This window comes from Plectropomus leopardus, chromosome 20 (assembly GCF_008729295.1).
Source record: "Plectropomus leopardus isolate mb chromosome 20, YSFRI_Pleo_2.0, whole genome shotgun sequence".
NCBI classification, from domain to species: domain Eukaryota; kingdom Metazoa; phylum Chordata; class Actinopteri; order Perciformes; family Serranidae; genus Plectropomus; species Plectropomus leopardus.
In genome coordinates, this window is record NC_056482.1 from 8,723,257 (window position 1) to 8,747,007 (window position 23,751).

The following is a 23,751-nucleotide window of genomic DNA, read 5'->3' on the forward strand; positions in this document are numbered from 1 at the left end:
AGTGCTTTCTTTTTCTCAACATTTTATTTATGAAAAGCAAACGTAAAGCATTAAATCATTGTATCTCTCTTACTATGTCACTGTGTAGGATAAGCCAACAGTAAAATTCTTGGTATCATCAGAAGTCTTTGGCTTCTGTCTGTGCAGAGTAAAACTGTACAGATAGAGAACACTAAACTATAGTGCCCTCTACTGGTAAGGAATGGCACTTAGCAGATTTACAAATCAGTTTAATAGTAAAGGCGGAGATCAACAAAAAATGGGAAAAAAAACGTGAACATCACCTGAAACCCAAAATTATATTTGTTCTTTAGCACTGACATAAGTCTGATTTATTGAATCCTGACCTCTAATATGTCTGCAAATTTCATTCTCTGTGTGTGACAATAATTTAAATTATTTCATTTGCAAAGATAATAAAGAGGCAGTTACCTCAATTATAAATGAGTCTTTATTATTCAAAGTGAATCAAAATATTTAAATCAACAGCAGTGAATATTAATCTTAATGTGAATGTTTGTGGAATCCAGAATTAGCTGAACAGCCCTGTAAACATGACAGTGAGTATTATTAACAATAGCATAGGTGAAAGAGGTGCATGATAAATACTTAATGATAACTTAAGTGAAGGTGCATTTTAAATATTTCACAATTTGAACAAATTCAGTAGCAGAGTGCATTTGTAGAAAAAAATGTGTCCTTATAAAGTAGTGATTATTAGTGAGACAAACTAAATAAAGACTCTTTCCAAAAAATAAAAAAATAAAACAGTGCATTATTTAAATGAAATAAATAAGTAATAAAAATAAATAAATAAACATTAAAACTATTAATCACACTGACAGATGGAAAATATCACACCCAGTACTGTTTGGTGTGCACTGCAGGTCGGTGGTGTTTGTGTTTGGGTACATTATTCTGTTTGACATAGCAGGGGTCGTAATAATCCCACTCGAGGGCTGAAGCCAGGACACCGTTAGACAGACCGTCACTGTCTGACAGAATCCGCAGGGAGACACCTGCAAAAAAAATGGTGAGTATTTTGTTTAAAAACTGTATGGAAAGCAGGAACAAGATCATTTTTTATTCCTCACCGGTTCTTTAAAGCCTTTCTCCCAGCAAGACAAGACAGTGTTTACATCATACTGTACCTCAGTCTACTTATTTTTGACGCAGCAGTGTCATTAGTTATTGATGACAGTCACATTGATTATTACAGTGCTGCTGAAGGAGACCGAAGCGTACCTGCACTTGCACCAAAGTCGCTGTCCAGTCCAGGACCCACTGCAGTCGTGTTCAGACAGGACGCCTCTGAAGGTGGGTTGGCGTACTCGCACTCTGTGTCCACTTTGTCAAACGCGTGCACTGCTACACCCGGGTTCACGTCTGTCAGGATCTCGTAAGCACTGCTCCGATGAAGACGACCCACATGTTCTGTCCTGAGCTGCGAACAAAGGAAAAAGATAAAGACCTCATACTTTGCATTAGAAATAATATGTGTGCTTTAAACATAAAGGTTCAATCTTGGGGAGACACATTTGTGTTACTTTTAAAATAATCTTGGTGATTTTGCAGAGATTTCTTGCTTTATTGCAGATTATCGTGACATAAAATTGACTCAAGCCGCAATTTAATGTGGGCTTTTTCCTACTGATGTAGTCTAAAAGTTTTCCTTCTTGCCATTTGCTTGGAATAAACCAAATAGACAGAGCAGGGGATTTAGTATAAGCAGTGAGTGGGTTCACTTCATTTCAGTGTGCTGGTATATGACGAGGGCCAGGAAAGCTGTTAAATGGAGTGTAATGTGCCAGCCAGGGGGGTAACCATGTAACTGCCAGCTGACAAAACAAACAACAATGTCGGCCGACAGGGCAAAAGCCGTGATAGCTTTCCTAGTTGATAAAATAATGTATACAATATGAGTTTTTGTAAGCCTGATTGACATTCATCAGTTCTCTGTCTCATTAAGCTCCCTTGACTTGTTATTGTTTGTATGGGCCGTGTGATACGCCCCTGTCGCTGCTGAAATGTAGCAGCTAATCTGGTGTTTCTGATGGCTACGATAACTGTCAAATGGGTATCAGACTCTACGTAACCAGCCCACCACAGGCGTACACACCAAACCTTCAGCGGCCCAATAGGTTTGTGGTAATTTAATGAACTTTGTTTGGTAGCATGAAAATATGTAGTGCTAAAGCAAATATAAACTGAGATAAATGGGCCCCAGAAGTGGCTGTGGGTTTTTTTAGCTGATTTGGAGGCCTGACCTCAAAATCTTCCTATGAGACCTTACATACTTTATATCATAATTAATGAAATCGCCACACATGAAAACTGGAGCAATAAATAAACACCAAGAAGTCGGGTGTTTAATTGGGGCCCAGCAGCTCATTTTTGGCCCGGGGCCCCCCAATAAGGTTGATCCGGCCTGTTTGCTGTTTGAGCACAATTACTTGAATTTGGAATCACTGACCTAAAACACTGTCAAATGTGAATATGTACTTATATTTCTGAAAGGATATCAACTAGTCAATCTCCACTACTTTCTAATAACTTCACAGTGTCGGCGTACTCATTAGACCTCTTTATTTTGAGTAACTGACACCCACACTGGACCACTCACCATTGGAGAATTTGGCGGCACCAGGTTCACTCTGATTTCAGCCTCTGAATCGCTGGACTGCAGCAAAACCGGTGCGCTTTTGCACCATCCAGTTTTGCTGATGCTGTGTGTCCGTGAGCCGGAGGGCAGGTCGAGTCTGGGGGTGAAACCCGTCGCAGAGGAGGTGGCCTGGATGGTGCTCGGCGCCCTCCGGGACCCCGAACCGCCATCTGGCCTCAGTAGCCGGTTCCTGTGATCCAGCCCGGCCCTCTCCCTGGATGAAGCCCTGGAGGAGGTGACAGGATGGGGCAGGACGGGCTCCGACAGAGACGTGTAAGCTCTCCTCGCGTCCTGCAGAGAGGGGAAAGCCACGTCGGATACTCTTCTGACTCTTTGCAGCGTGGAGTGCAAAAGCATCTCCTCTGCGTCCTCTCGCTGCCGTCTGTTGTTCTTCTTTGACAGGATCAATAACTTGTAACCCAGAAAGAAGCAGTTCAGCAGCAGCAGGATGACCACAAAGGGGATGAGCAGAAGTACCACCAAAGTCAGATTTGTCACGGGGTAACCTTCAGTCACATTTGATGGGGTGGTCAGACTTGTCTGCGACATCTCATCCGAGGGGACATGAAGGCTGAATTTGGAGAATCGGTGATCTCAATCGAGATGTCACGTGTCTGAACGCACAGGTGGTCTGGTTTGCCAATCAGTGAGGACTACTTTGTGTTTGAACGTATTTTTGATCCAACGTGCCAGCCTGCTCCTCACATGCAAACAGATGCAGCCTCTCATCCCTCTTGTCGTCATCATTGTCAGTGTTACCAAAGCAAAGGCTTGATCTGACTCTGCAACGCGCACTCAGTTCGCAGACACATGAATCACAGGTCAACAGGTGTGTCCTTTTATGTGCAGGATATTTGGGGTTGTCATAGCAACCGATTGCCGCTAGATGGCGGCACGTAGACAGGCTTCTGCACCACTGCATCTTAAAGTGCTGCAGTGAAGATATTCATGCTCTGAATTGTGATTTTTATGGACCCAGTGTTGTGGACCAGGGGCGTAACACCAAACGCTGGGCCCTATGCATAAACTGTCTCTCTGCCCCCCCACATTCTTTCACTTTTGCGTTTTTTTTCCTGCAGCGTAAAATGTGTCAGTAAATGCCCATCTTGTGAATTTTTGAATTTTTAAGCTTTTACATATTATTATAAAGGACTTGCTAATAAATGGCTAAATGAGACTACAAAACATCATCACATAAGTCAGTTTGTAATTGTGCATTTAAGAAGTGAGAGGACCCTTAGAGATCTTCCACTATTTCTTTTATAAAGAGTTCACTCTTTATATCGATTTATTCGGCCAATTTTAATGTAGTTATGGCACTAATTAATAAGAAATAAAAACATGATAACAAAACCAAAGTTTTCATACTAGGCTTTTTGAGGGCCCTCCTCCCATTGGGGCCCCAGGTAATCAGTTCCCAATTTATCCCCCTATTACAATGCCCCTTTTAAGGACTAAAATAATGATAATAATGATGATGATGATGATAATAACAATAATAATAATAATAATCTTTATTTATGGCACTTTTCAAAAACAACATTACAAAATGCTTCACATAGCATCAAAATAAAACATACAAGACATAACATTTTTCAAACAAGTTTGAAAAGAAAACAGATTAAGAAAAAACTGTAAGTTGTATAAAACCAAGGAAATAAAAGAGTTTAAAGGGTATTAGAACTCAAGTAAAATCAGGAAAGGCTTTCTGATAAAAGTATAATTTAAGAAGGGACTAATGAGACATCACTGAATCGGGCAGCTTGTTCCAGAGCCTTGCAGCTCTGACTGCAAACTCTCTGTCCCCTTTTAGCTCTGTAACAGACAGAAGAGCTCTGCCCGAGGATCTCAAACTACGTACCAACACATACAGCATTAAAAGTTCAGAGATATAGCCAGTAGTGAAGCCATGAAGAGCTTTAAAGATAATTGGTAAAATCTCCTTCTTAAACATACTGGGAGCCAGTGTGAAAAGGCTGAAACTTGAGTGATGTGATCACGTCCTTTAAAAGTCTGGCAGCTTAATTCTGTACAGTCTGCGGTTCATTATTTATTACTTGTAATACCATGTAATTATTACTTATACAATGTACATAATTATCACAAAGAACAGCGGAAAACAGAAGTCAAATTATGTTGTTTTTTTCTTCTTTATTTTTCATGCTTTATCATTCTATATCAGATAATAATACACCAACTGCTGCCTCCTTGCAGAATATATACAAACATTTCAAATAATTCAATAGAACATTTGACAAATGAATCTCTCTTAGAGACAATATTTTTGCATTTTGCACACAAAGTAGATCCTTGTACACAAGTATATATGCTATTGTAATAAATCAATGCAAAAAATCGGTCATATGAGCACCATATAACTAGAATAAAGTTCTTCTTCTACCGCTCAGGTTTAAGGAAGTCTATACAGACTTGAATAGCACACTGATATCCTGCTGTAGGCTTGCAAGTATAACAGTACAGATAACCTTTTCACTCAGAGAAAGGCTATTGAGTCAATGGACGCCCTCAGATACCAAAGACCCCATTCATCAGCTCTGAACTCACTGCTCAGGTGGCATCATGCTTGTCGTGCCCTGCAGAAAGTCACCTCCTCGCTGAACTATAACTCACTTAACCGCTTCTTGCCATTCCCAAACACAATGAGAGGTTGTGATTGGTTGTGATATTAGCACCTCGGGCAAGGCTGTGTTTGTGAATTGATAACAACATACACACATGGTGAAGCTGTGTCAATCAGCAAAGAAAAGCAGGCTAGCACTGGGCCAGGCTGTGCTTGATGATCTCGCGGGACTGCGGTGGGATCCTGTCGGGGAAGAGCACCTGGAACTCCACCACCAAGTCGCCGCGCTGGGATGGGCTCTTGGGCAGGGGCAGACCTTCGCCCCTCAGCCGCCGGACAGCGCCGGGCTTGATAACGTCGCTGCATGGTAGAGGCATCATCCGGTTGTCAAGTGTTGGCACGTTAACTGTGCAGCCGCAGAGAGCCTGGAGGGAACAAAAAGGAAGAGAAAAAGTTAGCTTGTAGACTTGTTAAATTTAGAGCACGTTTTGTAATGCTTCCTGAGTGGCCCTGATATGACTGGTGTGAAGCACACTTGGAACACAAGAAAAAAATCAATTAAATGCCTGATATTTAAAGGTGTCAAGTTATGTAAGGGATAAATATGGAGCGTCTGTCTTTCAAAAACGATTTTCTGTGTTATGCAACAAACCGGTGCTACAGATGTTATAATCGTTGCCCTATTTACAGACTGTGTGTGGGAGTTAAGTGCTTCAGTGACTGAAGGGAGCCATAGGAAGATGGAGGGAACTCTTTGAAATGCCACTCTGTGTGACTGCTACCCTGCTAATCTGCGCGTAGGCTGCTAGAAGTGAGAGCCAGAGACGGAGCGAGCCAAAAACTGGCCTGCTGCGTAGAGGCAGAGGAGTCTGCGGCACACATCGGTGCTGAAGTGTGATTCGTGGGGGCAGTCAGCACCGTGGCTAAATTTAGCTCCTGCTCTCTCTCGCTCTGCAGGGGCCGATGAGGTAACGAAGGCGTTGGCAGGCTGCTGCTGCTGTTGTGTTAGCGGGGGTCTGTTAGCCCATTGTAAGCTGGGGGCTCAGAGGCACTGAATCAGAACACCGTGTTCTCTCCTCACACTAAAATCAAAGATAACGCCCTCCCAGAGTTTGGCAGAGATCGCACCTTCTGGCTTATGATGCCCTTCAGTAATTGATTTTTTTGGTACTTGAGAAAATGCATCATTGCACGGTTACGTAAAGGATAAGATGTGGCGGATGGCCTTTCTCTGAGTAGGTGTAAGCTGTTGGCATTACATAGTATATCTACTTATAGATCTGTGACATAATAAATGAGGAGGCCTCTGTAGGAGTCAAACTGTCGTCTTTTAAGCCTGACATAAGTGCACAAAAACTCACCTCCTTGAGGGTGATCTTGGCTGTGAACACGATGTTGGAGCCATCCCTCTTGTATTGCATGTGCTCCTTGTCCCTGAGTATGAAGGTGATGTCTGCTGGGATGTTGTTGGGCGTCTCGTCTCCCTCCCTGGGGAAGGTGATCTTGGTCCCGGCCTTCCAGCCCTTCTTCACCACCACGTTCAGCACCTTCTCCTCGGTTCGCATGCTACGCCCGTCGGGGTTGAGGCGGCTGCGGGTGATCTTTACGTGCTTTGTGCAGCCTTGCATCACCTCCTCTAAGGTCACCAGTAGGTCGTGCACCACCTCGTCGCCCTGCAGCCTCCGCTGGCCCTTTCGCAGGCCACCTTCACTGCCGGAGAACCCATTCACGTGGCTAAAGGGGAACCGTCTGAAGGGGTTGAAGAGGTCGTCTTCACCGTCCCAGTCATTGCTGAAGAAGATGTCGAAGTGGTCCGAGCCGTGGAAGAAGGAGGAAAAGGTGGAGTGGGGGTCGGTGTGGAAGTTATTGCGAAAAACGTTGCCTTGGCCCGCCATGCACATTCCATTTTTAAGACCTAGAAATACACAAAGAAAACAGAAAGGGTTCATTTAAATTCATCAAAATCTACATGTTTTCATGATGATTCATTCTTTTTCTAATATTAGTGCTTCTTTAATGCAAATTCTGCTGCTGCCTCTAGAAGGTTTCCTAAACATCAGCTATTTAGGAGTTTTCAGGAAAACTCTTACATTGCTGAATAATTCATCAGCCCTGCAGCTGTTGATGCTGCACATATTTAGCCACTTTAACAAGAGTGAAAGTGTCTCAGTGATGATCCTCCCACAGCTCATCAGTATTTAGCCTTAATGAAGACATGAATAGTCAATGCACCCGCCTGGGCTACAGTAATTAACCACATGTCAGTTACTATTTGCGCGACTTAACTCACGGAAATCAAATCTCACCTTCTTCTCCAAACTGGTCATAGATGCTTCTCTTTTTGGGGTCAGTCAAGATCTCGTAGGCCTCAGCGATCTCTTTGAACTTGTCCTCTGCATCTGCGTCGCTGTTCTTGTCTGGGTGGAACTTGAGAGCCATCTTCCTGTAGGCCTTCTTGATCTCGTCTTCATTGGAATCGGGGGAGACACCCAGGACTTTGTAGAAGTCCTTGCCAGTGGGTTTGATGGCCAGGCAGGGTGTGTCCTGCTCAGACTTGGTGCTCTCCTGTGGACACAAGAACAATCAGACATTAGTGCACTCATGAAAACCTGCTCAAAGAATGCACTTCTGATGAACTCTCATCGTGGCAATAATGCATGCTGCAAAGACAGCTGACCATAAATAACCAATGAGGGTGTAAATTTAAATATTCATCTCATAGAATTCAAAACAGGAAGGTTCATGTATTGGACATTCTCCACACAAGCTGCTGCACATTGTCTATTAATATGCAGAAAAATCAGCCCCCCAGCAAATACACTCTGTGGGAAAACACCCTTATCTCCGTGCTGCATATCCATGCATTTTATGGGCTGGTGCACAATACAACGTGAGAGAGAGGGGGGGTCGTGAGGGGCAAAAGATTTCCCCCAACGACCGAGATTCTCTGCAGCGATTGGCTGAGAGCGCATCGGCGATTATTGGATTTTGAATGAATCCACAGCAACAGACATATAGTCAATGATACTGAGAGATGATGAAAGGATTTTCTTTTAGGTTTTTTTTTTTTTTTTTACAGCTTGTCTCCTGCCATAATACACCTTGTATGAAATCCAAACGCCCTAACAGTGTATTTAACACACTATAATATAAGCAGGCTATTTGCTGATTTAATTAGTAATTAAACAAAGAAAAAAAAAAGATTAAAACAAACAAAAAAAAGTTGATCAAAATGTACTCACCGCTGATGATGATGATCCTGAGCTGTCACCCCTGTGCATCACGCGCACTTTGCACTTGACATTGACATTTTTGTGCTTCACACCGAACTGAGTCCAGATGAGAACCATGACGGCTGCTAAAAAAGTAGTTTGCTTTTAGGCTACAAGTGTCGCTGTCCAGGTGCTGAAATCGCTCCGGTGTTTGTCGATGCTACTGCTGCGTCCTGTCTGAGCTCTCCTCGGCTCTCTGTTAAATAGCACCGCGGCAGCTCCTTTACTATCCACTCACCCGCCCACGCAGCAGTGAGCGAGCTTTCCCCGGATCCGCCCATTTCCTCACGCGCAGCAGGGGATGCCGGTGTCCTCAGGTTGCTCGGTGCAAAGCCATTGGAGCTCCGGCGATGATCACGCGGATGTTGCAGCCTCCTTGTCCATCTTCAGACTTGCTTCCGGAGTTCTTGAAAGCAGAGCCGAGCAGACAGTCACGACACAGCACAAAGTGTTTTTTTTTTCATTTCACAGACTGAACAGAACAACCAGACATGCAGTTAAAACACCCAGACAGTCACCTGCTCAGGGATGGAGCCCCTGTCCTCAGATGACTTTTTATCTTTTGTGCAAACTGAATTTGTTGTTAATATTAAGGCTATGTAACTATGCAGTGGATGAGAGGATGCAGGAATTATATGTTTTTGAATAGCTATTTTAAGCAGCTTATAAGTCTGCAGTGACATTAACAATCAAGTAAAAAAAAAAAAAGTAGGTTTGGTCATATGATCAATAAGTGTTTAGACAGGTTTTCTGTAACATGAACGCCTTTGTGGTGTAATGCAATTGAATGAATGAATGAATGAATGAATAAAACCTTTATTGCCCCAAGGGGACTTTGCTTTGCATAAATGAGCATAAAGACCAACAATGACAACATATTACATAAAAACGTACATGAAAAATTGATAGGTGGTACATTTGTGCAACCATAGTCTGTGATGGTGGGATACAGACAAGATCAAATATCAAAATATTTTTGACTAAAATCCTAGAAATCGATATTTTAGGTTTCTTTCACAAATGTAAAAATTTAATCTTACGGCTCTTTTAGACTTTTAGACTCTAGGTTTACATCTAGATAGGGATAGAGGACGTTTCTCGGGGGTTTTGACGCTCACAAAAAAATATTTACTGATTTACAGAGGTCTATTTTCCGATGCTAGTCAATGGGGGAAAGTCTTTTTGGGCCATTGTCATGTAATTCCACTTTTGACCACTGTGTACATTTTGCATCAACGCGTGGCGCACTTCCTGGGGGGCAGGAAGGCAGTCAACCATCAAATCTCGCACATGTCTGCGAGATTAAGGATGACCTACGAGAGCAAAGCGGAGCAAAGGTGAAGGGTTGCGCGTGCAGCACGAAGAAACTAGCACAGACAAATATTATGGTTGGTAACCACGGATATAAGAAAGTGGCTAAAAATTTAACCGACAGAAATAAAGATAGCATACGTCCGGCCCGGAATTGGAGGAAAAACGCGCTGTGGGAGGAGGGCAAAAACCCATGAGAGAAGGCTAAGCTAGCATTAGCAGTGCGGCTCGAGCCCGACCGCTGTCACCGGCTCGCGGGGGGTCTTCAGGTGAGCTTCCAATGAGACAAAATGTACATGAGGGACATTTTCACTGACCAGCGTCGGTCCATGCGCTGGTGGAGCAGCTGGACTTCCGGAGAGACCTCACATGAATGTCGCCCGCAGCTCGTCTGAACGGTGAGTCCAGTGCTGTAGCTGCTACTGTTAACGCTGATTTTTGTACTGGCGTTAAGTCTTGTCATTGGCGTATCATGAGACAGGAGGCCTCTGGGGACTGGTATGCAAAGGGTCCAACCACCTCTCCTACACCGTTTCTCGGCGACACGCAACAGCAATCGCGCTGTACGTGCTTTGTTTCAAAGGGACATTGTGTCTCTCCCCTATGTAATTACTTATTGGAATAACTTATTACCAAATCTTGATTGGGGAAAGATCTGGATTTTACCAACCAAATACATGATCAATAATAAAATTAAAGAAGTATCTTTCAAATTAATTCACAAAATTTATCCATGTAAAATATTCTTTTTACAGCGGTTTAAGTTGTGTTAAATTGTGTTGACACTAATTGCTCTTTCTGTTCATAATGCCCTGAAGATATCTTTCACTTGTTTTGGTTTTGCCCTTTTCAAACAGTTTCTGGATAGATGTTTGCCACTTTATTTCCTCCTTTATTGAAAATAACTTTACCCTTTGTTTTGAAAATATACTGTTTGGTTTCACTTCCTTTACACCCCCCAAAAACAAACAATATTATATAATTAATCTTATTATTCTGTTGGCTAAATGGCATATTCATAAATGCCGATACATGAATAAAAATCCTTGCTTTCTTTTTTTTAATAAATGAAACCAAACAGTATATAAAAACAATCAAAGACTCAACCAACAGTAAAGCTGTCAAGACCCTGAACCTGTGTACCCTTTTTAATGTCTTTTTGTAAAGAAACTTATTTATAAAAAAAAAAAAAGGAATACCATGTATGTAACCCCCTTCTTGTTTTTATGTTGTATTGTTATGTTCTGTCAAACGTAAACCTCTCCTACATGGGAGCAAGAAACAGACCTGGCAGTAGCTTTACCTCTTTTCGTTGTTTTTGCATCTTTTTGTAGTCGTTATAGATCTTTCTGTGGTCCTTTTGTGTTTATGAAATAATTTTGCATCTTTTTTTTGGTTAATTTGTGTCTCTTACTGTAGTAATTCTGTGCGAGTTTGTTGTAGTTTTGTATCTTTTTGCAGTCATTACACATTTTTTGAGGTCAATTTGTGTTCATGAGATAATTTAGCATCTTTTGGGTTATTTTGTGTCTCTAGTCATTTGTGTATCTTTGTGGTTGGTTTGCACCTTCTTGTTGTCATGCATCTTTCTGAAGGCATTTAATGTTTATGAGATAACTTTGTTTCTTTTTTGGTTGCTTTGTGTCTGTCTGTAGTCATTTCGTGCATCTTTGTGGTGGGTTTGCCCTTTTTTGTTGTCGGTTTGCATCTCTTTGTAGCTGTTGGGCATCTTTTTGATGTCGTTTTGTGTTAATGAGACAATTTTGTGATTTCTTTTTTGTCTCTTTGTGGTCATTGTATGTGTCTGTGGTGATTTTGCTGCTTTTTGTTGTTCTTCTTTTATAAATGTTTATGGTTATGGGATAATTTTGCATCTTTTTCGTAATTCTTTCACTTTGTTTTTTGTCTCTTTGTGGTTCCTTTTCCCCTTTAATTGCTTTGAGTCTTTTTCAGTTCTTTTGCAGTTCATTTGCATATTTGTGTGGTCATTTTGATTTGCTTATTGGTCAGTATGTGTCTTTTTGAGCGACATGTTGTAGGTATGGGCCAGAAGGGCCTCTGATATTTTGGCACATTTACCTGTGCCTGGTGGACACACTCAGTAATCTATCCATCTCTGGCAGTGGTGGTTAAACACAGGCTAGTGAGTGATGTTGTGGCATTTTGGTGCAACGAATCAGCTTTTGCTTCAAAAACAATCTTGCATGTGTTGCACTAAGGTTGTGTTGGAGATGTTTGTGCTTTACCTATAATGGGTTGTGAATTATCTTAATACTGGTAGACTATATATTTATATACAGTCCATATGTGGAGTGTATCAGCAGCTTGAGTTTTCTTGTCATGTGGTATTGGTGGTATTTGCATTTTTGCTGTGCTTCCAATCATGTTGTAAGTCTAGTTAGTTGAGTATTGTAGCTGGTTGAGGTGGAGATAGTTTTAGGCAGGCTACTTTAAGTGCACTTCAAGTTGGGGAAGTACACTTTTATAATTGAACAAAATTCAAAACAGCAGCAAATTATAACCTTAACACCTTCTATTGATTGACATTTCAAATGTGTGAAGGTTGATTTCCTGAAGCTGAAGTTTACTTGGACCCAAACTGTTCTGTTAATGGAGTTTTCCTCAAAAGTTCAATAAGCTTTACAAAGGCTGCATTTGTTGAATGGCTCCTGTATCCATTATGTTAAGCAGGTGTGCATATAAATGCGTCCGCCCCCATAGTTCTGCATAGCAATTATGTATAGTGCTACAGACAATAAATGAAAACCAATGCAAATGAGCCATTTAATCGCCAGCAGCTGTGCATGGAAAAGGCAGCCTCCAGTTATGCAACTGAAATGTGTTAAAGAACCTTGTGTCGTTTAGTAAGCGTTAACATATCTTGCTCCTGCGAAAAATCAAAATATCACCTCAGAATCATGTTGACTGACTGAAGGATGCTGATTGCCTTGCCAGAAAATTGCTGTGAAAAAACTTGTCAATCTTCATTTTGATAAATAGTAAAATAAACTCAACGAGGCTCAGTTTTCTTACTTGAGTTTAAGAGTTTGATTACACCACAGAAAGGCTGGCTTCAAGAACCAGTCAATCCACATAGACCTCCCATGTTAATATGCCCAACTCTGCAGCAGAAATAAACATGTTTATAGCCTGGTACAAAACATTTTTTTCCTTGTCTGTACAGCTAATTTACTAATTTATGACTACTGTTCTTTGAGTGAATTTTTTAATAAAACTCACACAAATGCAGTCACCAGAAGTAAGAAGCTAACATTAAGCCATAAATGAACAACAACATGGACACATAACTTCAACATTGCCACCACAGCAAGCCTTTCAGGCTGTGTTCGGCACGATGACGTTCAGTAGTCTCATTTAGCCATTTGTAAGCAACTGTCTTTCAAAATTCACAAGTGGGGTATTTACTCACGTACTCTATGTCGTAGAACAAAACGTGAAAGTCTTTTCAGCTTGTGTTAACCCATTAACATCTGGGTTTTGTCTTTAATGGGAGAGGTTAAAATTGGCATTCACTTACAAGACAAATTACTTTGTATAATCACGAGTATTTATCGGCTCCAGCTCGATCACCTATCGGTGACTTCTCAGCCACATTTTCTGTCCGTCTTCGCAGCACTCGAACGCCGTTCGAAATTAGTCTGCACCAAGTTTAAAAGAGAGACTGGATAAGTGAAATAAGGAAAAAAATAAAATAAAATGAAACAAAAAACAGAAAGGCATACTCGTCTTCATGGCTCTGGTCTAGTGGCAATAGGAAAGGTGTCATCTATTTTTATCCGGATTTTGTTTCAAATCAAAAGCATATACATGCTTATTTTCATGAGGAAAAAGAGTGCAACTATACTGTATAACTGCCAGTAGAGCAAACTGTGTAATTAATAGGGATTACACATGATCTATATACAGCAATTTTTTTTCACTACCCAACAGTCTTCAGTTTATTCTGCATCATAACAGAAATGCAGTAAAGTTAAATGTTTCATTTACAGTTACTGTATCCTGTTACGTAATACATGTTCAGCATAACCCGACCTGTTCTACTAATGGGTAAGGTGGTAGAAACTGATCATTTAGTAGCTGTTAATTCAACAATAGAGAGCAGCTTGAATGTGCTGCCAACATGAAACACATTTGTCGTGTTCTGAGAATTGCTAATTCCACACCAAATGTGTGATCTGGGATTATTGTTTCATGAACGTTTCACTTGAAAACAGGGCCAACTAATTAGGGGGTGGGATATTGTTCAAGTAATATTCAGATTATCCCTTCTCATTATGGACTCATCAGACTCCAAAGTCATCATCTGTAGAAAATAATGGAAGTAGCCACCATAACGTTGCCCATTGGTTTGCTGACTCCCCTTTTGAAGCCTTAAGTTTGGCATTTTGGTCATCGCCATCTTGGATTTTTTGGAGTCAGAAGTGACCAAATTTGGATGAGAGGGTGGACATAATCATAATGCTCTCTGCTAGCTTGGTAAATTTACGGCTGGGGTTGTGTTACTGCTAATTTTTGCTAGGGAAAAATAGGCTTAAACCGTTAGAGAAACAAGACTTTTTTCACATGACCAAAATGTTACAGTTCACTACCAAGAAATGAAAACACATTGGGGCACCTGGTGGCTCAGTGTATAGAGCGGCTGCCCCATGTACAGAGGCTGAGTCCTCGCCGCAGCAACCCGGGTTCGATTCTGGCCTCAGCCCTTTGCTGCACGTCGCCCCTCCCTTTCGGCCCTGTCAAACTTTGTCTGTCCTGTCAATTAAATGCATAAAAAGCCCCAAGGTTGGATGCTTGAAATAAGGTCTGTGGTTAACCCCTTCCCCTTTTCCGTCCCTCCTCCTCCCTTAATAATTATGCACAGTCCCTAACCAAGAAGATATTTTGTTAAGACAAATGAGGAAACTGGGGATTTAAGAGGGTTTATGTGATGTGTAGTATAAATAAAATATGAAGATATTTAAAAATATCTCACAGACCCACACAGTGCTGTTGACTCACAAATCAACACCACATGAAGGCCACTCTTGATGAAATGCAGCAAGTCATCTGCTTGAATGCTGCTTTCACTGCCATTGAAAAAGACCCAGCATTTCTATTTAGAGATTATACTACAGTATTACAACACAGAGTCAGCTGTGCAGCCGGCAGTGCAGCCATGGATATGGAAATCAGTGTCAGGGAGCATACATACATGGCAATGCTTCCTCTGCTGTGATGCTTCAGTCATCCAATGGGGGCTGGAGTTTCCTGGGGATTCTCCTTTCGTCTTACAGGAAACGGCAGACAAATTTGGTTAGAACATGTTGTGCCAGGAGCGTCATGCTCCAGATCGCAGCTCTTACATACTATTCACAGATTGAGCGAGATGGAGTGAATCACAACAGCCTCTTTCACAGCGTTCATTCTTTCCTGCCCACGGGAACAGTCTGACTGTGTGTTCGGCTTGTTTTTCACACATTCACGCTGTCTCTCTCATAAACACATACAAAGTTGCTTGTCAGTCTCCGAGAAATGAATGCTAATTAAAGTGCCAAGCTGCACTGACACCGTTATTGTTAGGCAGCGAGAAGGTGGACAGCTTACATGCAGCCTGGTGTACTTGCGGTGTTGTTTAGTCTTCTCACTTGCTCAGTAGTAACTTCATTGAACTGCTTTTGTCTGTGCCCCCGTTTTTTAACTGCAGTGTATGTGTAATCTTTTTTTGTAATCAATTATGCATGGTTGTATAACTTAAAATAAAATGGAACAGAAGTCAGTCCCCTTTTGTCTGCTAATACCAATACATATACAGTGTGCTTTACCATACATGTAGGCTCACCTACAACGTACACAGGCACGCCAGCTCTCAAGTGAAGGAAATCAGTAAGAAATGCCCCCAAAAAGACCCAGAGTACAGCCCTGTCCCCGAGATTTTTTATTTTCATTTGTACGTTACCAAACTGCTTTCTTAATTATCGCTGATTGAATCATGTTCAGAGTATGATACAAAAATTTCACGTCACAATTATCCTGGCCAAAATAATTGCAATTATGAAATTGTCCCGACATTAATCAAAATACGCTTTAAAGTCTTAAAATGCCACCAAGTTATGCCCGACTTTGACATGATATTTTAAGGCTCCTCCTCACCTGAATACATTGCATTCCCTACGAGCAAAATATTAATAAAACTATGCCCTAAGTATAGGCTTATACACAGATAGGACACATTTTTTTTAGTGTGCTTCGTTTGTAGGGAAAAACTAATAAAAGGGAAAAAAATATGCCAATGCTTTTTTAGAGATTGTTGCATATGTAGCCTGTTTTGGCAAATCTCTTTTCTTGTTGGTTGCACAGCAGTCTCTTAAGGCTTAATTATCCTAATAATGGAAATTCTTATCGTGGGCGTCTTTTTTTGTTTCATGATACATTTTAAAAATATCTGATTGACACTAGATGGACGGGGATTCAGTGAGTTGACATTAGCATCGATGGCCTTCATGCCTTCGTTGAACTACAGGTTGAGGTGATTCTTTTAATATGGTTTAACAAGTTAGTTTTCTTGCCTGGTGGCACAGACACAAGTCCAGTGCACTCTATGCTTATGATTTGTTCTTGCTTTACATTACACTTTAAATCCAAAAAACTTCCAAAAAATGGGTGATGATCCATTTCTAAGGACTGGCTCTCTGCCCTCTGCTCCAGACATTGGAGGTTTTTTTTTTTTACTTGTCTGCGCTGTTACTCATCTACTCTGGACTGCAGCCGTAACGTTAAGAAAAATTGCCGCAGCACGGTGTGAACACAGCAGCATGGCCGCTCCCTATTGGAGACTTTCTAAACTTACTTGCTGTAAGTTTAGAAAGTGCTCAATTTTATATACAGCAGAGTTTTAATTTTAAATGTCAATATCCCAGTTGACCGTGTTCATTTAAATGTGGGAAGCAAAAGTCGTGATTGAAATAACATTTGATGAATGCAGTGGTAGGTGACAACATGCTCAATGCTTCATCATTTATTTATTTTGTTTTTGTTGGCCTAAAGCTAGTCCAATTTACTGAGTCTTAAACGACCCAAATCATCCAAATGGACACCCACAGCAAGAGCTGGCCAAATGATGGATGTCTAATTTATTCCAACCTTGCCTGACAACAACTACAACAAATCTACTGACAACAACAAATCTGTGTTGATGGATGTTGAAAAAAATTGGTTGTTTGGCAGGTGTGCAACCTTCATTTACAGGGCTCGAGTTAACACCCTGACACCCTCCATGTATAGGTTTGTAATAGCAAAACTTGAACTCCCCTGGGTTGCTTCAACCCCCAAATTCCCAGAAAAACATAGAGAGAACATAACTTCACTGTCCTGGATTGTAGGTGATTACATATGACTTGATCTATTGTTACAGGAAGATTTTAATTTTAATTTAATTTAAAAGTGTTGTTGTCCTCACCTCTGTGTTCTGAGGACATTGCTGTTTGAAATGTGCCAGCTGTCTCTGTTCAAATCAAACACATGGGCTTCGTGCAGGATTGGGGCAAAATAACACATATTTATTTGTCCACTCGTGAAAACTTGAAAACTTTTCTTGGTCAACTTTTCTTTTCTTTGCACATTTGGATAGTGACATCCTCGCTGCATCAGCAACGTAATGCAGACTAACAGAAGAAGCCGACGTCTTGCTTTCTTGTGCCGGCAGGACAGAATGTAAACGCCCGTTAGCTGTTAAATAACTTGTTAATTTTGAAGGGATGCCTGTTCGTTGACCCTTGAACTCTGGCACTTGATGAATTAAACGTCATACGCTCTCCAGTGGTCAGTGTTGCCATGACAATGATGTCAAACAGTGAAATGATTACATTTAAGGCTTAATCTCAGGCCAACATCGCTGTAACGATCTCAAAATAGACTTTATTTTACAAAACTAACAATTTATTGATAAGTATAAAACATTTTTTTCAGAGTAGGAAATGTACACTTAATTACATGTATAATTGAAGTCCTAATACAAGGTGTTGGATGAGTCCAGATTGACTTGCCGGATCCGGAGTCCACACTTTGAGAACGTCTGGTAGAGACACCCTGTCCTTGTACCACTTATGCTTTCATGTCTTCCTTCTGTTACACTTACAAAATAGTTGGCTTACTTACTTGAATGACAGACGCTGGAGTAGACAAACAGCCAGTTTTTTTCTCTGCCATGCACACATGCAGGTGCACAGGACTGTGTCTGCGGTTTCATCCTTCACAGGTTCAGCCCCGTCTCTCTCTCCTCTGCTGTGTTGTGTGGGAGCAGTAGGTGCTGCCTGCAGAGGACTTTGGAAGGTGAATCACACTGCTGTGAGCACACGGCACTGGTGAAGGGACACAAAGTAACACCTCTCCTGTCCTTCAAAGGTCGCTGGCTGAATCAACGTTATGTAAAATGCCACGCAAAAATCCCCCTACTAAGGTCACTCTTACCTAAAGGCAGCAGTGGATAAGAGAGATTATACCGGCTGCATCGTTGGAAAGTTTTCCTTTGTTATGCCTTCAGAACATTAAATGTAAAAGTGTCATATTTGATGAGGAATTGGGTTCAAAAAGGGCAGAGAAGGGGGAAAAATGCACATTAGTCATTCAAGAAAAAAAAAGGTGTCATAACAAGTAATATTTTCTCACCAGTCAAGAAAATGAGATGTTCTCATTATCTACTTGTTCCCCGTCCCTCGTCTCGCACCATCTCCCCCGATGTACCGTCACTCCCACACATGTCTGGGAGTGTGACTGTTATGTGTAGCACTGGCTAGACTGAAGCCTTGTGCCTCGGTGCACCAGATACACAGACAGACAGATGGCGATAAATACACGCAAAGATTTAGTCATAAATGTAAATATAAATGCAGACCCAGACAGAGCTTGAGATACCTTTTATTAGCTGACATCTCGGTGACTTCTTTTCACAGAGATCAAAATCTTCTTTCTTAAGAAAAATGGGAGAAAGGTTGTTTTTTTTAAAGGGAGAGAGGAGGACTAAGGCAGACAAATCGTGGCAGAATAGAGCATTTGAGGACAGCGAGAGGGAGGAGGCATTTGAGGACAGAGGGAAGGAGTAGACAAGCACAAAAGAGAAGCATAAAACCAACAGAAAGGTAAAGAGAAACGATAAGAGGACAGATTGGAGTACTGAAGGCAGTGATGGATTATGCCTGGCAGAGAAATGGGTGTTTTTGCTGGGGGAGCACTTTATGAAATCTCCCCTACAGCTCACTGTCTGCACTGATGAAATGCTCTGCTGCATTTTAAATCAACTCAAGACTGGTACTCTTTGCTTTGTAACAACTCTAAATGCATAACATGACAAGGCTACATCTACTTGATATAGTCGGTATACATCATTTCATTCATACTGTCAAATATGCCCAGTATTTTGCAGTGTTATAGGCTTTATGTGCAATAACAGTCTATCTTTCCTTGGAAAGTGCTGCCCTCTGCTGTGTAGAACACTGCACAAGAAAAAAATTGCCATGTAGAAAGTATTTCTCACTACAATGCCAGCCATTTTATATAACAGATATTATGTAAGAGAAAAAAAATTACAAAACTGTACATCACATTCCTTTTATGTTATCTACATTTAAACACTCAAAGAGGTTTGAGCATCTCTAATCACACAGATTCACTGCAGTCCACCACCAACTGGACATTTGGCCGTCCATTCTCCTTCAGCGTGGCCTCTTCTTGGCTGCAGCTCTGCTGACTGCGCTGAGCTTTCTCCGAGGCCTTTAATTGTCTCTGGTAGCGCCGGTTTTCCTCGGGGTAGGAGACCACAGACAGAGGCAGTCTGCAGATGGCTGGGATCTCAGAGGAAATGAGGAGGAAGATGAGAGTCGACAGGCAGAAAGGCCACGTGCAGGCCGGTAATGCCAGCTGAAAGGGGATGTCATAGGAGAGGGGAGCTTGACACATGTTATGAGAGACATTTGGGTGTGCACATTATGTTTATAGGGTTTGACTTGGGAGGAAATTACCATAGACATGAGTTTTGAGATCGCTGCAGTCATGTATGCGCAGAAAAGTGCTGGAAAGGAACATTTTCAATGAAAATATTTTCTATCCAACTACCTGAAGGAGGATAATGATGCTGTTAGTCGCTCTTACCACACGTCAGAGCCAGGAGATGAGTTTGCCATGTTATGACATAGAAGACTCCTCCGATGGCGATGCAAGACAGAGCACTGTTATATCCCCAGAGTCCAGAGTAGATATCTTTGTAAGGAGCTGCAAGGGCAAATCCTGCACCACATAAACAATCTTAGTATTCACTATGAAATTCATTATTCAACAGCAAACAATTGCACAAATGTCAGATCTGAAAACTGCATCAATATCATACACAGTTTACACAGCATTATTTAAGAAAACATGCCATGATGCATTTGCCATAATGTGATGGTGCGCAGACATTATGCATACTTTTGTGCAGATGGGAGAATCTTTTTTTACCAGACAACATGCCAGCAGCAGAGCCCCACATGGCATGGAAACAGATAGTGGGTGAGGAAAGCAGCAGGGCCAGAAGGATGAGACCTCCTGTCCAAGGACAGTCGCAGCCATACACCTGGCCCACACCAACTGGCACTGACAGGAAGAGCTGCAAATGGAAATCCATTTACCATTTAGTGACATTGTAATGTGTTTTTAAAAAAAAAAACAAAACATACTTGCAACAGAGCCACTGTAATGGTTTAGATTATGTGGGGATTTTCAAAGAACATTACTGTTATACTTGAGAGACATTGAGGCTGTTCATGGTGTCATTTGGAGGGTGCAGATGGTGATTTGGCTGAAAATCCACCTGAAATTGCAGAAAACGTTCCATTTTAATTTACAGCTAAGCACTTCGTATGAGCATCCTTGTTTGGATTGCAGGTCTGTACTGTACCTCTGGGAAGTAGGGGTGATTGGCTCCTGTAGCTGCAACATGTAGACACACCAAGATGTTAAAGGGCAGTGTGAATATCGGGAGGTCCCATTTGCTGGCAACTGAGGATAAAGCACGGGAGACCACCGGGCTGTGAACAGGGGCAGGACATGGATTAGTGATTGGGCGGAAAGGCAAACTAGAACATTATGATCCAGCCGAGATTTATGTCTACCTTATGGTTGGAGGTCCATGTATAAAGTTGAATTCTAACTTTAGCTTATGACTGATAAAATCTGCCAATAACTGTTTCAACTAGCAAAGTAGTATTTTTACTGCTTTGCGGATAGCGAAGGCATGACGCGTCCTACTCTGCCTTACTTTACCTCTGATTGGCTTTCTGTCTTTTTTTACCCTAACCAAGCCTACTCCTCTTGCCTAAACTTAACCAACCCAATCAATGAAAGCAACAAGTACTAGCCAATCAGAGGGAGAGTAGGGCGGTGCATACCTTCAACAACAAAAACATCACAGACAGCAAGTCGTCTTACGGAAGTAAACAGGGAAGCCACTGTGGTCAGCATTTACTAGGGCTGGGTATGGGTGTTTGATAACTTTTTAAGGTATTCACCAAAATAACCCAGTGCCAAACGGTATCTAAACGTCTCCAGTCAAACGATACCTGTATTCAATGCTTTTCATGCTGGGGCTCTGATCTGATCTGATCAGCAAACTTTACTACTGTCTCAGAGCCGCTGGCCTCCTGGCAAATGGTCACTTCCACTTCTACCCGGTTAGCACATGCTAACACAGTAGCAGCTAACATCAAACACCAAATGGTTTTGTGATCCCAACAAACTTACTCTGGCACCAAAATGGCTCAACAGACTGTGAGTTGACAATAGCTGTGTGATGCTAACAGTTAGCCCTGTCACTGTGTGTGTGCAGCCAGGTGGACTCTCACAACCTTACCCGGCAGGAAACTCACACTTCTGCAGCAGCAATAACCCGTGTAGTGCAGTGAAAACCAGCAAATTTGTAAGCAGATGATAATGAAAACGAGGAGAGGGAGAGGCACATTTAAAATTATGGCTTTTTATGGAGCAATGGCTGCTACTTCTCTACTGAGATGGTTGTAGGGTGGGAGTGCCAGGAATGGTGGGATCGTGATGTGAATGGCTACACTAAAATAGATTTCATCCAAAATTTCAGGATTTTACTTTTTTACTTTGGAAAAAGCAGCCAGAGACAACTTTATTAACCAAATGGTGGAACTGTAAGGTTGCTGGCAAGAAATGAGAAGCCGCTTTTGTTTCTCTTTCACAACCAAATCACAGATCCTTTTTTACAAAAATTACCACAAGCTTCAAGTTGTAAAATGAGTGAAATCAAAAGAATCAGAAGCATTTTACGAGAACACTTACCACAACATAGACATGAACATATTTGGCAATAACAGCCACCAATACCAGCTTCCTTTAGTGGAGAAAACAGCCATCAGCATGCCGACTAATGTTCCATTGTAGCCATATAAACCCGCTGATATGGCTGCCCTGTGGTGAATGTGACAGATGTGTAAAACACATTAAAATGAGAAACACACTGTGAAATTAGCATGATGTGAAAGCTAAAGAAAGTATAGCCCTGGGGAGCTAAAGTGGAAGAGACAGTGATAATGGCTTAGTTGTAGGAGGAAAATGTTTTTGTTTTTTTCTTTTTCTTTTTAGTGATGAGGCCAAATAAAGACAGAGATATAGTCGTACCTGTTTTGTCCGAGCATGATGGCAGACAAGGTGGAGACAAAGGTACCAAGCAGGCCATTTAGAGCCCACCAAGGGCTCTGCAGAAAGAGGCCGGCTGTGATAAGGAGGCCACTGACAGGGTTGTTAACAAACATGACCTGGGCCACCCCGCGGAAAATCCAGTCCAACAGCTGGATTACCACAGACTGTCCTGTCATAGACGGATAGTGACTTCATTTTGCCATCATCTAAATTACATCACAAAAAGGCTTAAATGTTAAACTACACAAATATGAAATTGTATAGTATATTCACTCCAATGTATTACATTTGCACACTTTTAATAACTTAAAAGTAACTGAAAATTAGACAGCTCATCACCTACTTTTCACCCAGTCTCCACAGAGACGCATGTCCCCGGTGAAGAGTCCGACAGCTCTGAGGAGAAAGGAGCCAGCCGGAGCTTCTTCAAGTGAAGGCTGGTTGCTGTTGCCCATACTCGCTGTCATTAGAGTTTATTGTCATGTTAGCACAGTACAGCATATCATACAGAACAGGTTTTATTTGGCCGCTCTAAAGGTTGCAATGTTGGTCATTCTGTCCACAACTTTGAACCAGACTGAAAGATCTCAACAGCTATTGGCTTTCATTGCCATTTAATTTGAGACTTGATTAAGCAGGGAAACTACATTTATAAAGCCAACAGTCAAGGTGCCATAACTGGCGGTTTAATACATTCAGGATCACTATTACTAGGGTTGGGTATTTTTTTTTCCCAATACTGGTGCCAAAACAATACTTCTAAAATGGTACCGGTGCCTTTAGCCTTGAGATTGCAACTCACTAAACTTCTTCTGTGTGATAAGTGCTTAGGAGAACTATGGTGGCTGATGCAAAAACATGAATGGCCCTTACTAGAGAAACTGTTTGATTTGTCTAATCTAGGCTACTAACGAACATCATGGCAAATTTTGTGGAAGAAGATTAGCTCGGTATATAGAAAACAGTTCAAACACACAACACAACGATTCTTAGTTTCAGTTGATTATACACTAAAGAAAACATAGTTATAAATATTACATTCTGTTTCTGCCAATATATCCTCCTGTGTCTACAGTCCACATTTTAATTAGAGCTAAACTCATAATTTAGGCCCTGATATCATCATGTATTGTCGTCTACCCTTCCCCTATAACTCAGAATTAGACAAGTCGACGCCTCTGCCCACAGACTGTGAACATGTTTCCTTTTGCTCCCTGGGGTGGAAACAATACCGA

At 41.6% G+C, this 23,751-nt stretch overlaps 3 protein-coding genes across 3 annotated transcripts; all 3 read right to left on the reverse strand.

Annotated features, from left to right (window-relative positions):
• Positions 1–433: 433 nt before the first annotated feature.
• hwa (huluwa) lies at positions 434–3,267 on the reverse strand. The gene is made up of 3 exons (XM_042509595.1): positions 2,624–3,267; positions 1,246–1,444; positions 434–1,019 (listed from the first exon to the last, which is right to left on the reverse strand). Exons 1-3 carry the CDS (start codon positions 3,209–3,211, stop codon positions 856–858), a joined length of 951 nt encoding a protein of 316 aa, XP_042365529.1. The 5' UTR covers positions 3,212–3,267; the 3' UTR covers positions 434–855.
• Positions 3,268–5,025: 1,758 nt separating this feature from the next.
• Positions 5,026–8,687, reverse strand: zgc:122979 (uncharacterized protein LOC641576 homolog). The gene is made up of 4 exons (XM_042509538.1): positions 8,486–8,687; positions 7,550–7,808; positions 6,605–7,158; positions 5,026–5,668 (listed from the first exon to the last, which is right to left on the reverse strand). Exons 1-4 carry the CDS (start codon positions 8,591–8,593, stop codon positions 5,435–5,437), a joined length of 1,155 nt encoding a protein of 384 aa, XP_042365472.1. The 5' UTR covers positions 8,594–8,687; the 3' UTR covers positions 5,026–5,434.
• A 10,790-nt stretch (positions 8,688–19,477) lies between these two features.
• On the reverse strand, positions 19,478–22,692 carry LOC121959584 (urea transporter 1-like). The gene is given in 7 exon segments (XM_042508976.1): positions 19,478–19,738; positions 19,840–19,889; positions 19,970–20,104; positions 20,315–20,462; positions 20,667–20,883; positions 22,157–22,285; positions 22,496–22,692. Coding segments are annotated over 7 exon segments (1,137 nt in total).
• Between the last annotated feature and the right edge of the window lie 1,059 nt (positions 22,693–23,751).

What these genes read in the sequence shown, in the direction of transcription:
- hwa (XM_042509595.1), bottom strand. Translation starts at nt 3,211, where the DNA reads ATGTCGCAGACAAGTCTGACCACCCCATCAAATGTGACTGAAGGTTAC. An exon ending in TGCCGCCAAATTCTCCAATG is followed by an intron (nt 1,445 to 2,623) that starts GTGAGTGGTCCA and finishes CTTTGTTCGCAG; the next exon opens with CTCAGGACAGAACATGTGGG. An exon ending in CGACTTTGGTGCAAGTGCAG is followed by an intron (nt 1,020 to 1,245) that starts GTACGCTTCGGT and finishes TTTTTTTTGCAG; the next exon opens with GTGTCTCCCTGCGGATTCTG.
- zgc:122979 (XM_042509538.1), bottom strand. Translation starts at nt 8,593, where the DNA reads ATGGTTCTCATCTGGACTCAGTTCGGTGTGAAGCACAAAAATGTCAAT. An exon ending in CAGGATCATCATCATCAGCG is followed by an intron (nt 7,809 to 8,485) that starts GTGAGTACATTT and finishes TTGTGTCCACAG; the next exon opens with GAGAGCACCAAGTCTGAGCA. An exon ending in CCAAGATCACCCTCAAGGAG is followed by an intron (nt 5,669 to 6,604) that starts GTGAGTTTTTGT and finishes TGTTCCCTCCAG; the next exon opens with GCTCTCTGCGGCTGCACAGT.